Source organism: Camelina sativa, chromosome 10 (assembly GCF_030686135.1).
Source record: "Camelina sativa cultivar CO46 ecotype springtype chromosome 10, ASM3068613v1".
NCBI lineage: Eukaryota > Viridiplantae > Streptophyta > Magnoliopsida > Brassicales > Brassicaceae > Camelina > Camelina sativa.
The window spans coordinates 23433789-23451267 of NC_141889.1; the positions used below are offsets into that span (position 1 = coordinate 23433789).

Below are 17479 nucleotides of genomic sequence, written 5' to 3' on the forward strand. Positions count from 1 at the left end.
GACGATCATGGAGAAAGTAAGAAGCATGTTAAGTGATTCTGGAATGCCTAAGAAATTTTGTGCTGAAGCTACAAACACGGCAGTTATATTGATCAACAAAACACCCTCGTCTGTAGTAAAATTTGAGATTCATGACAAGAGATGGACAAGTAAGTCTCCAGTTTACAATTATATGAAAAGGTTTGGATGTGTTGCTTTTGTTCATGCAGATGAAGGCTAACTAGTGTCTAGAGCCAAGAAAGGAGTGTTTCTAGGCTATCCATAAGGAGTGAAAGATTATAAGGTATGGCTACTAGAATAAAAGAAAGTTGCAGTAAGTAGAAATGTGTTATTTCAAGAGAATGCAGTCTACAAGGATCAGATGCAAGGAAATCAAAACTCTGAAGAAGAAACCTCAAGCGGTTCTCTGGACATTGATCTTGAAGATACTGGTGACACAAGCTTGGGTGGACATCTCTCAGAAGAAAGAGGATCCCTAGGAGATCATTCACCTTTCCAAGATGGTAACCTTACAGAGGAGAACGCAGTTCCTCAAGATTCCGAACATGATTCACCTGAGAGTTATCATCTGGTTCGAAATAGAGCTAAAAAACATATCACTGCTCATAGGAGGTTTGATGTGGAAGGCTATTTTTGTGAAGAAACCAAGAAACCAATGATGAAGACGAATTTGATGGAGAGGCTCTGGTCACCACAATCGATGGAGACATTGCAGAACCGGCAACCTATCAAGCAGCACTAAAAGATGCTGATTGGGAATTATGGAGAGGAGGAATGCTCGAAGAAATGAATTCTTTATTAAAGAATCACACATGGACTGAAGTCATACCACCTAAAGGACAAAGAATCATCAGATGCAAGTGGATTTTCACGCATAAGCCTGGGATTCCTGAAGTTGAGAAGCCGAGATTCAAGGCCAGGCTTGTTGCTAAAGGGTATGCACAAAGAGAAGGTGTAGATTACAATGATTTTCTCGCACAAGTGGTGAAACATATGTCCATAAGGATCTTGTTAGCCATTGTCGTAGAAGAGAATTATGAGTTGGAGCAGTTAGACGTCAAGACTACATTTCTCCATGGTGAGTTAGAAGAAAATATCTATATGGAGATCCCTGAAGGTTTTGAGAGTCAGTTCCAGCCATGACAAGTGTGTCTACTCAACAAGTCACTATACGGCCTGAAACAGTCACCAAGAAAGTGAAATCAGAAATTTGACAGTTTTATGACTGAGATTGGTTTTGAGAAGTGTGACAAGTGTATCAAGACCCTTGAGGATGGTTCTAAAGTTTACTTGCTCATCTACGTTGATGACAGGTTGGTGGCAGCAAAAGACATGAGTGTGATTTCAAGTTTGAAATAGAAACTCAATGAAAGATTTGAGGTGAAGAACTTGGGAGCAGCAAAAAAGATACTCGGCATGGAGATCATAAGAGACCGAGAAAGAGGAACACTGAAGCTCTCCCAAGAAAAAGGTTTTGGAACTGTACAAGATGGAACAAGCTAAACAGCAAGATACTCCACTAGGAGGTCATCTGAAGATGCAGGCTGCATCTGAAGAGCAACTGCTCATAGACAAGAAGCACATGAAGACAGTTCCATACTCTAATGTCGTTGGGAGCATTATGTATGCTATGATCGGGACAAGGCCTGACTTGGCCAACCCGTTGGAGTAATTATCAGGTTTATGAGTAAACCGATCAAAGAACACTGGTTAGGAGTCAATTGGGTGTTAAAATATATCAAGGGAACACAAAAGATGAAGATATGCTATAGAAAAGGGTCTGATTTCCTCATCATAGGTTATTTTGACAATGACTATGCATGAGATGTTGATAGGAGAAGGTCTATAGGTGGCATCGTTTTCACCCTTGGTGGAAATACTATCAGTTAGAGATCGAGTTTACAAAAAGTAGTGGCTTTATCCTCCACTGAAGCCGAGTACATGTCTCTATGTGAAGCAGTAGGAGATACATTATGGCTTAAAGGTTTACTAAAAGACTTTGGTTATGATCAGAAGGCAGTTGAGATTTTCTTTGACTCTCAAGGTGCCATAGCTCTTTCAAAGAACAATGTGCATGATGAAAGGAAGCATATTGACATCAAGTTCCACAAGATCCGAGATTGTGTAGCAAATGGAGTTGTGGAGGTGACAAAGATATCCACGAATGTAAATCAAGTAGATATCTTCACCAAGGTTTCGCTCGTTAGCAAGTTTCAAGCAGCATTGAACTTGCTACGTGTGAAGACTGAGTAATCAGACTCAGGAACCGGGATGGAATCCAAAGACTATTCAAACCAGATTCTCTCTCTCTCTCATTAAAAGTAAGTACACTTGACATGTTTTCTTATTTTTGTTCTTGATTCACTAGGTGGAGTTTTGTTAGGAATTAGTGAACAAAGAACGAGACAAAAATTCAAAAGAAGTGTGATGGACAAGTAGTGCCAGCACGTTCAGAACCACAAGCAGCAGCTAACCGTTTTTGCCGCTGAGCCTGTGAAAGCAAAAGTAGAGAGAAAAAAAAACAAAGAGTAATCTTGTGTTTTGTGTTCTTGGGGAAACAGAGATTGACAAGAGAGATTGAATCGAGTGAGCTTGTAAGGGGTTCAGTGGGTGAGAGATTTCCTTGTGTTAAACTCTGTGATCAGTGGATTCCGGGAGACAGATCCCGGCCCAGACGTAGCTTCCTCGTTAATGGAAGTGAACTCGGTAAACAATTGTTTGGTGTGCTCTTCTTCAGCACTAGAGCGAGAGACCGTATGTTGGCGTTTGGAGGACCAAGAGATCAGACTATCACCAAGAAAGACGGCATAACCGGAGGAAGTTTCCTTTACGAAACAAAAAAAATAGAAATTAAGCACCTAGAATTTTAGTCTTCACTACAAAAGATTTCCGCTGCCAAGATTTGAAAACGGGATTTGCACCCAGAATTTCATAATTTTCAAAGAGGAATTTAGCCAATGTGCTACAACGGATTGTTTGTTAAACAAAGAATATATATTACACATATAAATCATTTTAATTTCCTTTATGAAACTAAAGAACAACTTCGAGGATTTGAACCCAAAATTTTAGTCTTCAAAGAGAATTTAGTCAATGTGCTATAGTGGATTGTTTATAAACAATAAATATATATACTACATATATAAGTTTCCTTTATCAAACAACAAAACAAAAAATTAAACGAAAGATTTTCGCAGTTGGAAATAGAACCTAGAGTTTTAGTCTTCAAAGAGATTTTTGGCTAGTGCACTACAAAAAATTTCCACTACCAGGATTTGAACCCGGAATTTCATAGTTTGCAAAGAGAAATTTATCCAATGTGCTACAACGGATTGTTTATTCAAAAAAGAATATATATTACATATATACATCAGTTTAATTTCCTTTATGAAAGTAAAGAACAATTTCGAGGATTTGAACCCAAAAATTTAGTCTTCAAAGAGAATTTAGTCAATGTGCTACAGTGGATTGTTTTTAAACAATAAATATATATATATATACAACATATAATTTGGCCAATGTGCTAAAACAATCGACAGATTTTCGCAGCGAAAATAGAACCTAGAATTTTAGTCTTCAAAGAGAAATTTGGCCAATGTGCTAAAACAGATTGTTTGTTAAACAAAGAATATATATTACACATATACATCAGTTTAATTTCCTTTATGAAACTAAAGAACAACCTCATTCTACAAATATTAGTTTCGTTTATGAAACAAAAAAAAAATTAAGCAAAAGAGTTTCGTTGTCGGGAATTGAAACTAGAATTTTAGTCTTCACAGAGAAATTTGGCCAATGCACTACAAAAATTTCCGCTGCCAGGATGTGAACCTAGAATTTCATAGTTTCCAAAGAAGAATTTAGCCAATGTGCTACAACGAATTTTTTTGTTGAACATAGAATATATATTACACATATACATCAGTTTAATTTCCTTTATGAAACTAAAAAACAACTTCGAGGATTTGAACCCAAACTTTTGTTTTTCAAAGGGAATTTAGTAAATGTGCTACAGTGGATTATTTATAAACAATAAATATATATACTACATATATAGGTTTCCTTTACGAAACAAAAAAAAACAAAAATTAAGCGAAAAATTTTCGCAGACGGAAATAGAACCTAGAATTTTAGTATTTAAAGAGAAATTTGGCCAATGCACTACAAAAGATTTCCGCTGCGGGGATTTTAACCCGGAAGGGTGAACCTTTGTTTTCACATCTTCCCCTCTCAACCAATCAGAATGTTCTATGTAATATTTCATTTAAAAAATAAATCAAAATTAAATTAAAAAATAAAACAAATTAAGGAAACAAATTATGTATACTTTTATTTAAGAGAAATTAAATACTGGTTTGGTTTAGATTTTACAATTAAAAAAAAATATATGTCGGTTTGGGCTTACAAATGAGGTGGTTAGTGTTTAGATTTTACAATTAGAACAAACTTATATGTCGGTTTGGGTTTACAAATGAGGTGGTTAGGGTTTAAATTTTACAATTCAAACGAAATTATATGTCGGTTTGGGTTTACTAATGAGATAGTTAGGGTTTAGATTTAACAATTAGAACAAAATTATATGTCGGTTTGGGTTTACAAATGAGATGGGTAGGGTTTAGATTTTACAATTTGAACAAAATTATATGTCGGTTTGGGTTTACAAATGAGATATTTAGGGTTTAGATTTTACAATTAGAATGAAATTACAGTATATGACGGTTTGGATTTATAAATAAGATGGTTAGGATTTAAATTTTATAATTAGAATGAAATTATATATCGGTTTGGGTTTATAAAGAACGGTTTAAGTTTTTTAATTTTATAATAATGTATACATATTTTATTTCCTTATTTTAGAAAAGGGTGGGTGAATGAAGAGGTTCGCCCCTAGGGGTGAAACCAAGTATTGTTCCCCGTAATTTCATAGTTTACAAAGAGAAATTTAGCCAATGTGCTAGAACGGATTGTTTGTTAAACAAAGAATATATATTACACATAAACATCAGTTTAATTTCCTTTATAAACAATAAATATATATATACTACATATATAAGTTTCCTTTACAAAACAAAAAACAAAAATTAAGCGAAAGATTTTCGCTGCGGAAATTGAACCTAGAATTTTAGTTTTCAAAGAGAAATTTGGCTAGTGCACTACAAAAGATTTCCGCTGCCGGGATTTGAACCCGGAATTTCATAGTTTCCAAATAGGAATTTAGCCAATGTGCTATAACGGATTGTTTGTTAAACAAATAATATATATTACATATATATATATATATATATCAATTTAATTTCCTTTATGAAACAAAAGAACAAGTTCCAAGATTTGAAGTCTGAAATTCAGGGGCTGTTATTGTATAGGTGATTTCTAAATCCATATGGAATTGTAAATTCTAAAAATCAAAACACATAGATTTTGAAATAACATGTTTTATCCTTGGATTTGAATCCTTTTATTTTACACTTTCAAATCCATACAAATCCATTTAAAACATACTAATGATTTTGAAATCCAAAAACAAATCATTAAATGAATAACATGGGATTTTAACAAGTATTTGTAAATCATAGAACCAATAACACATAATTTTGATAAATATTTTAAAATCAATGATTGAATAACACATGATTTTTGTTTGGATTTCCAAATCCATTAAAATCATAGAACCAATAACCCCCTCTCAGTCTTTTAAGAGAATTTAGTCAATGTGCTACAGAGGATTGTTTCTTTAACAATGAATACATATTAGATATATACATAAACTATTATTTCCTTTATAAAACAAAATAACAAAAAAGAAGCAAAAGTTTTGTTTTGTCAAGATTTGAATCCGGAATTTCATATTTTCCAAAAGAAATTTAGTCAATGTGCTACAAACGAATTGTGCTTGTTAAAAATGAATATATATTAGATATATACATCAATTTTGATTTTATTTATAAAACAAGATAACAAAAAAATAGGCAAAAGTTTTTAAATAGAAATTTAGCCATTGTGCTAGGACAATTTTTTTGTATTCGATAAGTATATATTAGATATTTTTAAAAAATATTTTCATGGGATTCTATCTAGAGTTCAATGTTTACAGTTACTAGAGTTAACATAATGGTTCAAGACTTCAAGTGGGAATAACGTCAATAACGATGACGGTATCATTCTTCCTTCTCTCCCGAGGCGATATCCCAGCGAACAAACAAAACCACTTTTTCTTCTTGTTTTTCCGGGCCGCCGGTGTTTGCCGGTGGTTCCTGTCCAGTTTTTTAATTATTTTTCCTTATTTACTAATAACTAGTATGGGATTACATCGGATTTGCCGATTAAATTTCTTCTTCAGGATGGCAGCAACGTTTGTGATCGTTTTCCCAATTGAGACAAACGGTTACCTTTTTTTTCAAAACCTTTGCCAGATCCGAAATCAGAAACACCTTTCCCAGAGATGATTACATCGATTGATTTGATTATAGGTTTATGTGTTCTACGATGGCTAATTGCAGTTTGTTTTCCCTTTCTCGTGGTGATGGTTGTGTTGGTGACTGTACCAATGAATTGGGTTGATCAGATTCAGAGTCAATCAAGACTGAATTTGTTTCCAACGGCGTCAACAATTAGTCAAACGCAACCAACTTCGATTAGAGTCTTTTCTTATGGTGATCTGAAACGAAATCCTTTCTGGCGTTTTTCTCTGATAGTTATAGAATTTAAAGAAGAATTGAAAGACAAATTATAAGAATATTTGTCTTATTGCTTAAGAAAATAACTCAAAACTTAAGCTCTCTCTTCTCTCAAATCTCTCTTATCTTAAACTCACAAACTCTCTTAGGTTATGCTACATCTTAGCATCTCCTTATATATAAAACTCCTAAGTATATTTTCCTAATCTTAAATGAAAAACTTCTTATTCTATTAAACTTCTTATTCTATTATATATAAAACTCCTAAGTATATTTTCCTAATCTTAAATGGAAAACTTCTTATTCTATTACATTTAGATATCTCCTAAATATAATCTCCAATTTCCATTTCTCTTTGGTTAGCTTGATCTCCAAGCTTACTTCACGCTTACTCCAACATTCTCCCTCCTAAGCTTGAAGTCTTCTCCTCCAAAGTCCTTAACACCAATGAGTTCTCTCATTTCCTTGTACTTGATTCTTCCGAGAGCTTTTGTCAAAATGTCTGCCTTTTGTTCATCTCCGGGAACATGCTCAACCTCAACTTGTCTGTTCTCTACACACTCACGTATGAAGTGATATCTCGTGTGTATGTGCTTACTCCGACCATGGAACACCGGATTTTTAGTGAGAGCAATTGCAGATTGATTATCTATTCGAATCATTACCTTTCCACTTGGTATCTCGGTGATTTCACTAAGTAACTCCTGGAGCCATATCGCTTATCTAGCAGCCTCAGTAGCCGCCATGAATTCCGCCTCACACGACGATAAGGCCACCATCCCTTGCTTCTGTGAGCACCAAGAAATCAGACTGTTTCCAAGATAAAACACGTGACCTGTTGTGTTCTTATCATTGTCCGGGTCTACGTTATGGATGCTGTCACTGTAACCAATCAGACTTGTCACCTATGTAGTTGACCTTGTAAACGTTAAACCTAGTGTGGTTATTCCTCGCAAGTACCTCAAACACATCCTCGAAATCAATCCCATGTCTCTGGACCTATCCCTTTGCAACAAGCCTAGCCTTGTATTTGTTTATGCTACCGTCAGAATTTTTTTTAAGCTTAAAGACCCATTTTAGTCCTATTGGCTTTGCTCTGGGTGGAAGTTCAAAAAGATCCCAAGTCGTGTTCTTTGTAATAGAATGAATCTCATCCTCACAAGCTTGCATCCACTCTTCCGATTCTGTTTCGTTGTAAAACCCTTTTGGCTCTTCGTTTATCAACATTTCTCCTTCTGCTTCAGCTAATAAAATGTAATCATTGAGGTACTTGGGTCTTGTAATTGCTCTTGTTGACCTTCTAAGCATCGGTTGTGTACTTTGATTGACATCATCAGAGTTGTCTTCTTCACTCTCATCACTGTCTTCAGTATTACTATCGGGATCATGATTTAAGGTAGTTGGAACTACCTCCTCTGTTCGCACTTCCTCTGTTCTCACTACCTACCTCTGTTCTCGCTTCTGCATTGAGCGGCTCAGAATCATCGATACCATGATTTCCAAAAACTTCAAAGCTTATTCGAAATTCTCCAGCTTCTCCTTGCTCCATACTACTTTGACTCCAATTCCAGCCTGCTGCTTCATCAAAAACGACATCCCGACTTACCACTATTTTCTTAGTGTGTGGATCATATAAACGGTAATCTTTGGATCCTGGCTCCGTCCCAAGATGGACTAACACTCGTGATCTATCATCCAGTTTTTTCAAGTGTGGAGCTTCAGTTTTCGCATATTTGATGCAGCCAAACACCCTTAGATGATGAACATTTGGTTTCTTAGATGGATCTTGTAGCGACTCTGTTTATGAGATACATAGAGCGTCTCACTGCTTCACCCCACAGAGAGTTCGGGACACGCATATGTTTGAGAATGCTCCGGGCCATCTCCATCAAACTCCTATTACGCATTTCAACAACTCCATTATGTTGCGGAGTGTATGGAGCCGTAAGATGTCGTTTTATGCCTGACTAATTACAAAAATCATTGAACTCCTTTGAAACAAATTCACCTCCTATATCTGTCTGAAACGTTTGAATTCTTTCACCGGTTTCATGCTCCACCAAACTCTTGAATCTCATGAACTTGTTAAGAGCTTCACTCTTTTCCTTCATCAAAGTTATCCACATATATCTCGAATAGTCGTCAATGAGTACAAAAACATACTTGTTTCCAGCCATTGTGCTTGGTGTTATGGGACCACAAAGATCACCATGCACCAATTCAAGTACTTTGGTTGCTCGAAACATAGTACAGTGTGGGAAGGCTTGCCTTGCTTGCTTTCCAAGTAAACATGATCCACAAAATTTCTTTTCAAAGTTAGTAATCGGAATTCCCATGACCAGTTCTCACTGCACCATGGATCTCATGTTCTCATGATTAATGTGACCTAACCGTGCGTGCCATCTGCTCAAGTCACTTGTTGTTTCTGAGTACAAACATGTTGTGTCTTTGATCCGCATATTCACCTTCTAGAGTCGATTCTTTGATCTAATAGCTTTGACAAGCAGCCTTCCATCTTGATCGTGCATTGTTAAGTTGTCTCCTCTCATTCTAACATCACACCCTGATTCTGTAGCTTGTCCAAGACTAATGATGTTGCTCTTCAATCCAGGAATGAAATAAACATCAGTTATTATCCTCAGCTCTCCGTTTTGATCAATGAGTTCAATCGATCCCTTTCCTTTGATGTCTATGCGGGAATCGTCTCCAAAACGCACTTTCCCGGTAGAGTTTGGAGAAGTATCGTCGATCTCCAGTCATGTGGTTGCTGGCTCCATTGTCGAGGTACCAGTCATCATCTCTTCCGCCATTAGTCTCATACATGCTAGGAACAACTTTCTCTTCATTTAGATACACTACCTCGTGTATCATGAGCTCATCCGCCTCTACTGTACTCTTGTTGTCACTCTCTTGCACTTCTTGTAATTTCAAGAGCCGATCCGGGCAATTGGAGGCGAAGTGACCCACATTATCACATCGATAGCAGGTCACCTTTGAATTGTCTCTTCTGCCATTAAATCTTCCACGTCCTCTTCCTCTGCCATAGAAACGTCCACCACGTCCTCTGTATCCTCCGGTGAACTCACGGTTCGCTGTTGAGTCCAAGTTTGCATACATAAGTTTGCTTTGATCTTCCTGAGCCTCTTCTTCCTCAAAAATACGTTCTTCATAAACCTTTAAACGTCCGATGATATCTTCAAAGCTTGTTTTCTTGAGATCTAAGACTTTTTCAAGTGAAGCCACGATATGTATGAATTTTCTTCTTGGAAGACTCTTTAGGAACTTGTTCACGATTCTGGGTTCTTCAATTTCTACCCCAAGAGCAGCTGATTTAGAGGAGATTTCTGATAGCTTGCCGACAAAGTCATCGATTGTCTCTGTATCCTTCATCTTCAAGCGATCGAACTCAGCCATCAATGTTTGCAGTCTGGCTTCCTTGACCCTGTCCACACCCACGTGTTTGGTTTTTATGGCATCCCAAACTTGCTTTGCATTATCCAGTTCTCCTACTTGTAGCACAAGCGCCTCCAGAATAGATTGGAAAATCAGAGTTGTGGCCATATCATTCTTCTCGGCATCGGTTGATGTTTCATCAATGATTTCCTAGACTTTGTGTACCTTAAGAAGAATTTTCATCTTCATAGCCCATATTGTGTAGTTGGTTGCAGTTAGGGTAGGACACTTGATTGATGAGGAAGAGCCACTGCCTCCCTCTTGTAGCTTGGCCAGCGACGTGTTTGTTGATTCCGTTATTTCACCCATGGCGTCTTACAAATCCTCTTGATAAGCTTTGTAAGGTTCAGATACCAATTATAGAATTTAAAGAAGAATTGAAAGAAAAATTATAAGAATAACTCTCTTATTGCTTAAGAAAATAACTCAAAACTTAAGCTCTCTCTTCTCTAAAACTCAAAAACTCTCTTAGGTTATGCTACATCTTAGCATCTCATTATATATAAAACTCCTAAGTATATTTTCCTAATCTTAAATGGAAAACTTCTTATTTTATTACATTTAGATATCTCCTAAATATAATCTCCAATTTCCATTTCTCTTTGGTTAGCTTGATCTCCAAGCTTACTTCAAGCTTACTCCAACAATAGTGGAGCCTATTATTGCTTGGCGAGTAAATGTGATTTCTTCTTCTGGATTTATTCAAGTCAAGCTCGTGATCTCCGTGAAGAGTTTATCAACTCTCCATGATGACCAATATTTTCAATATTCTTGTGAAGAAGATATAAAGCATAAAATTCAAGGAATATATTGGTGTTTTGGTCGGCGAATATTGGATCCTGGAAAGTCAAGTATATATAGGAACAACACATCGATGAAAGGTAAGGTGATGTGTGAAACTAACCGGCAGAGAAGGGTATGGGATCCCAGAAAACATGATCAATATCCACTTTAAGTAACATATTAGTGTTTATGTTTAATCAAATTGATGCAAGAAGCATCTGGGAGTTTCATCTATAAGGTGTTAGCCCTTAACAAGTATATGAAGAGGGATTTTACAGATTTGTAAAACTTTCGTTTGGAAAACAGGATTACTTCACATCGAAATTGTGTTTAATTTTCTTTATTTGATTCGATAGTTGTATTTGAATAGATGTATAATGTATCATGTAACATTTTTATAATATAATAAAATTGATTTGCCGTTAAAAAAACGATAACGGTATCCAAATTTGTAACTAAAAAACGAGAGAAAAAAGAATCGTCGTAAGTGTTTCGAAATAGTAATCCGTTAAGCCCATTGGACTATTGGACCGTTAGCCCATTTATATAGATCTCAGAGTTCAATAAAACACAGATCTTAACCCCACTAGCGTGGCTAAACACGTGTCAGATTCAATGAATCAGTCATCTTCAGCATCGGACACTTGTCAGCCTTTCAGTGGAAGCTCTTAACTCTACGCCTCGAAAACAGTTTTATTTATTTATTCCATTTTCGATTCAGTCTCTTCTTATTCCCATTTTTTTCAAACCACTTGTAGCAATTCGAATCAGATCTTCAATCCAACCAAAAAGAAAAGGTTAGATCTCTCTCTTCTTTCTCCCTAATCTTCGTTCGTTCTTGCTTTTTGTTTGTGTAGATCGGATGATTCTATAGATCGATCTGATCCGATTCGTTTAAGTTTTCGCTGTTTCTTATCACTGATTCAGTGTGAGTACGAGTGTCTTCTCATTCCGATTGGTGTGTTTGATGTTAATTTGGGGATTTGGTTTTGATTCAGTAGTTTCTGCTTTAGATTCGTAATCTGTAGATCTTAATTATGGTTCTCGTTTTTTTTTATTCAATTGTTTTTGCGTTGAAGGATTTGATCTAGATTCGTTATCTATGAAGATTTAGTGTTGAGTTTGAGTGTGTTCTTGAATCTGTTAAGAACGTGGTTAAGTAGATGAGTGTGTAGATGTTAATTTAGGGTTCTAGTTTGATTCAATTTGTTATGCCTTTAGAATTTGCTTTATGTTGTTAAATCCGTGGAGAACTTGATTAACTGGATGAATGTGTATATGTGAAATTTTCTCTGTAGTCTTAATCTGTGAAGAGGTTGATTTAGTGGTGTAGATGTGATATTAGTTGTTTCTGCTTTGTTGGATTTACTTCTTGATTTTTAATCCGTGATGAACTTGGTTAAGAAAATGAGTGTTGAGATGTTAATTTGAGTTCTGGTTTTGATTCAGTTGTTTCTGATTTTGTAGGATTTTGTTCTAGATTGTTTAATCGAAGATGTCGACTGAATCATCAAGGGAAGAGAATGTTTACATGGCGAAACTAGCTGAACAAGCTGAACGTTATGAAGAAATGGTTGAATTCATGGAGAAAGTTGCGAAAACTGTTGATGTTGAGGAACTCTCTGTTGAAGAGAGGAACCTTCTCTCTGTTGCTTACAAGAACGTGATTGGAGCAAGAAGAGCTTCGTGGAGAATCATTTCTTCGATTGAGCAGAAAGAAGAGAGCAAAGGGAACGAAGACCATGTTGCTATTATCAAGGATTACAGGGGAAAGATTGAAACTGAGCTTAGCAAAATCTGTGATGGGATTTTGAATGTTCTTGAAGCTCATCTTATCCCATCTGCTTCACCAGCTGAATCCAAAGTGTTTTACCTTAAAATGAAGGGAGATTATCACAGGTATCTTGCTGAGTTTAAGGCTGGTTCTGAGAGGAAAGAGGCTGCTGAAAGCACTTTGGTTGCTTACAAGTCTGCTTCCGTAAGTGTTTCTTTACTTCATCATTACAACATATTTGACTGTTATGTCTTGTGTGGCTATAATTGATTTTGTTCTTGTTGTTATATTCTCTGTGATAATCCAGGACATTGCCACTGCTGAGTTAGCTCCCACTCACCCAATAAGGCTTGGTCTTGCCCTCAACTTCTCAGTGTTTTACTATGAAATCCTGAACTCGCCTGATCGTGCTTGCAGCCTCGCAAAGCAGGTTTGTGTACACCATTCATTTCTTACTTCGTGTGAAATTGTTAACTGTAGTCTCAATGAATGAGTCCTTCTGGATCCGTTCAGGCATTTGATGATGCTATTGCTGAGTTGGATACATTGGGTGAGGAATCATACAAGGACAGTACACTGATCATGCAGCTTCTTAGAGACAATCTCACTCTCTGGACTTCAGATATGACAGTAAGCATCAACACAATATACATTTGACCATTGTTTACCTTACAAAAACTACAACATAGGATCTTTAGATGGCGATATAGTTATCAAGAGATTCTTAGTTCTGTAATTTGACATTATTGTTTCTTTCTGGTCATTAGGACGAAGCAGGAGAGGAGATCAAAGAGGCAGCATCGAAGCCTGATGGCGCAGAGTAAACCCGAAGAAGAGGAAGTCACTTTATTTTATAAAAAGTAGAAACTTTCATGTGATAATCTGAGTGAGGGATAGCTCAGGATTCTTATAAGGACACAGTTTTATTGTTGTTTGTTTGTTTGGTAAACAATTTGAAAACTACTTGCAATTGATTCTTCCTTTAGGTTCCTCAAAATTTCCTATTCTCCAAATGAAATCAAAACTTGTTTTTCTTCTTCTGACACTGCAGTTTTCTTATCAGTCGATTTTTTTGGTTCTAATTACAGTTTAAAAGAACAACACTAATAATTGTTGAATCACCTGAAACCTAAACTTGTTTGTCAATGACAAATTGTCATGATCTTATTGTTTCGCTTAGTGTATTGTGTTGATTATTTCCATCACAAAGGTATTGAACAGAACAGTGCGGTAGTAGATAAAACAAGAAACCATATTTATGAGAAAATGTTGAATTCAAACGAAAAAAAAAATATCTGAAACAACACCAGGGATAGACAAGTTACTACTAATATTAGAAGAGATGAACAAAACCATAATAAAACCCCTTAATATGTAGCTAGCTAATTAACACTTCCTAGAAGTTATTACTAGACCAAAACCCCAAGTTCAATGGCTGTGCAGAAGAAATAAACTAGATCAATCAAGTTAAATCGAGTCAAGAGAGAAATCAAACATTATCAGACACCAAATTAATGAAGAAGCTTAGTATGTCTCAAGAGCAAAGCAGACTACTCCACGGCACCTGAAAGTCCAAAGACTGATCTTGTCCCCGGCTTTTAAGTTGTTACCCTTGACGACATCGTTCCACGCCCAGTTCAAAGCGTAATTCAAGGTTCCATGTCCAGTTTCCTTTTCCATCGGCCATAGCTTGAAACGCAATCCCCACTTTTCACATCTTTGGTTCACAAGAATTGTTCCCACACCGATAGTATCATCCTCGTTTTCGATGTATTCCTCTTTATTCATGGCTCGAGACTCCCTCGGCGTCAAGAAATCGTTTCTGATTAGCTGCTGGCATGGGATTAAGAGACGGCACTGAGTTGAACTCACATCAGTCGGTGTTAGACCCCTCTCAAAGATCAGCAACGGGTTTGCGGCATCAGCTCTCATTCTACTCATCACCTGAAAAATCCACTCCGGTGCATCTGTATCCGTCCTCCTTTGGAAAGAAGCAACCTTTTCTTTCTTGACATTACCACTCTTCCTCTGCTCCACGGCACGCCTCTTGCCGCTTGTCGTCTTCTCCTTTAGGCATGGTTCGTAACTAGGGTCGTTCGTCTCTGTCTTCTCAGACTTAGCCGTGTTATAACAACGATGGTTCAGGAACGATGAAGACATAGAAGACGACGCCCCATCAAGATCATCCAAGTTTCGTCCTAGGTTACTTACCAGTCTCTTCGACTCATCACGGTAGTCGTAATCTTCACAGACAATCTTAGATTTCCCCTTCTTTGCACGTAGTAGCTCCGCATCAGACACCAAAGGCTCATCTAAAAAACTAGGGTTTTGTGTGCTTTTCGTCTCGTGATCATCGAGCGATGAAGAAGATGACATCATAGAAACCCCACTAGGGTTTTGTTGTGTGTATCTTCTCCTCACCAAAGACGACCTTTTCTTCCTCGGGAAAAGATAGAAGAAACTCTTCTCGCTATCTTCTTCTTCCCCACGACGACGACGTTGTTCTTCTTCCTGAACCATAACCGCAGTATCCACAAGTAAAAACAAATTCGACCACATATCCTTACCTGAATCCGTGAGATGATTCATACTCATGGTGATCGAATTGAAAGAAACTCAAAAAGTTGTGAGAGTGAAAGACGGACGTGATCAGGAAATTGTTATTCAGAGGGAGAAACAAGCGAAACTGAAGAGAATTGAAGAAGTGCCTTTCTCTTGCCTTATATACTTACATTAGGGCTAGGGTTTTTTGTTTTTCCATCCTTCGTTTGAGTTTAGTGGTTTAACTATTGTGATTAGTAACTAATGATTGTGATTAGTAACTAATTATTGCGTTGTTGTCAAGTTAACATGGATGATTAGGGTAATGCTATAATTACGATTTAGTCACTATTTGGTATTTCCTTTTTCCGGAGAATGAGAAGAAAAGTTGTGATAAAAATTTAGAAAGTTTCTCTGCAGCTTCGTTTTTGATTCATTGTTTTTTGTTGTTGTTGTTGTTGTTGTTGTGTATTTAGTTGTTTTATTAAGTCTTTTGGGATTTACGTTCGACTTCATACAATCTAAAACAGTGGATTGTCTCAAAAGTTTTTTTCATTACAAACCAAACCGTATTGTCACAACTTTACAATGAGACATGTCTACATAAAACATGAGATTTGAACATATAATTGCATGAAAATAACTGATGAAAACCCAAAAAAGAACTTGAGGTATATAAACCAAAAATGTGAGTCAATTTCCTATACCACTAAACCAAAAAGTGTTTTACCTAAAAATGAAGGATGATTATCACAGCCACAGACAGGTATTTTGCTGAGTTTAAGTCTGGTGCTGAGTGAGGAAAAGCTGCTCATGAAAGCACTTTGGTTGCTTAGAAGTCTGCTTCTGTAAGTTATTCTTTACTGACTTTAGGCTTGGTCTTGCCCACAACTTCTCAGTGTTTTTACTCCTGCTAACGCTTGGAGCCTTGCAAAGCAATGTTTTACGTCATGTGAAACTGAATGAACTATCTTTTGAATCTGAGAAAGGCATTTCATTTTGATGATGCTATTGCTGAGTTGGATACTGATCATACGATTCAAGGAATTGAGAAGAGTGAAACAGGGGCAAATGCTGAGGTGTGGCACAAGAGGGTGAAGACTCTGAGTAAGCCAGAGGCTTTGCTGTTACGGAGTCTACTACTCTTCATCTATATATTGAGATTTATGCTGGCTGATGATTGATGGTATTGCGAAAGAAACGCTATGAGTACTCTAAACCCTTTAACAATGGTGGTGCGTTGTGAGCTCGGTCCGACGAACGTGACAATGAGTTTTGTTGAGGTTTCATTAGGTGAAACTGAATCGATTGCAACATTAGAGTTGATTTTGCTTCGATTCAAGCTAAAATATATCATCTGATGGTAAGGTGGACTTTGATGCCTACAAGGTGTTCGACAAAATGCTTCTGCGAGGCAGAAGAAGGAAGCAACAACATAAGCAGAGAAATCGCCTTTAAGTCATGGATTTTAGTTCGAAACAATGTCACGAATTCGACAACTCCAGGATTCTTTTTCTGTTTCTCACAAATACGACAACTCCGGGATTCTTGTTCTGTTTCATCAGAAGATGATGAGACGGAGTGGCTGCGATTATAGGACAATCACTATCTGCCATGGCCTACTAGTGCTCTGCATATCAAACGTATAGAGGAGTGAAGACTCTGAATCATACAAGGACAGTACTCTGATTATGCAGCATCTACACAATGTACATTTGATCACCATGTTCATATTTCTTTCCCTATTAGAACTGAACATTTCCATAAAGCAACCTCAACTTTAGATGGCAATCCTTAGTTTTGTAATTTGACATGATTGTTTCTTTCTTGTGGTCATTACTCATTAGGACGAAGCAGGAGATGAGATCAAGGAGGCAGCATGGAAGCAGAAGAAGTCACTTTATTTTGTAACAATTTGTTCAAACAATGAGACAGTTACAGAGGAGACGGACAGACAAGTTACTATAATAGAGGAGAGAAATACATTACACTCACATTCGAAGTAAGACTTCCAAGAAGTTACTACTATATACGGAAAACCTCAATAATCACCTGAATACCTTAGTGAACAGGTGCAGTAATCTAAACTTGTTTGTCATGATTTTATTGTTTCGCTCTGTGTATTGTGTTGATTATTTCCATCGCAAAGGTATTGAACAGTGCAGTAATAACTAAAGTAGACAAAACAAGAAACCATATTTATTTATGAAAAAAACGTTCAATTCAGACGAGAGAAAATATCTGAAACAACATT

General features: G+C 36.7%; 2 protein-coding genes and 1 pseudogene across 2 annotated transcripts; 1 reads left to right on the forward strand and 2 right to left on the reverse strand.

The window, feature by feature from the left end:
- Positions 1-9338: 9338 nt before the first annotated feature.
- On the reverse strand, positions 9339-10436 carry LOC147937238 (uncharacterized). Its single transcript, XM_087468717.1, has 2 exons — positions 10293-10436; positions 9339-10199 (listed from the first exon to the last, which is right to left on the reverse strand). The coding sequence occupies exons 1-2, from the start codon at positions 10434-10436 to the stop codon at positions 9339-9341; spliced, it is 1005 nt and encodes a 334-aa protein (XP_087324843.1).
- Positions 10437-11489: 1053 nt separating this feature from the next.
- Positions 11490-13681, forward strand: LOC104719517 (14-3-3-like protein GF14 psi). The gene is made up of 5 exons (XM_010437454.3): positions 11490-11707; positions 12378-12888; positions 12992-13114; positions 13198-13314; positions 13452-13681. The coding sequence occupies exons 2-5, from the start codon at positions 12406-12408 to the stop codon at positions 13506-13508; spliced, it is 780 nt and encodes a 259-aa protein (XP_010435756.1). The 5' UTR covers positions 11490-11707; positions 12378-12405; the 3' UTR covers positions 13509-13681.
- Positions 13682-14111: 430 nt separating this feature from the next.
- On the reverse strand, positions 14112-15346 carry LOC147937239 (putative B3 domain-containing protein At5g35780 pseudogene; annotated as a pseudogene).
- Positions 15347-17479: the final 2133 nt, after the last annotated feature.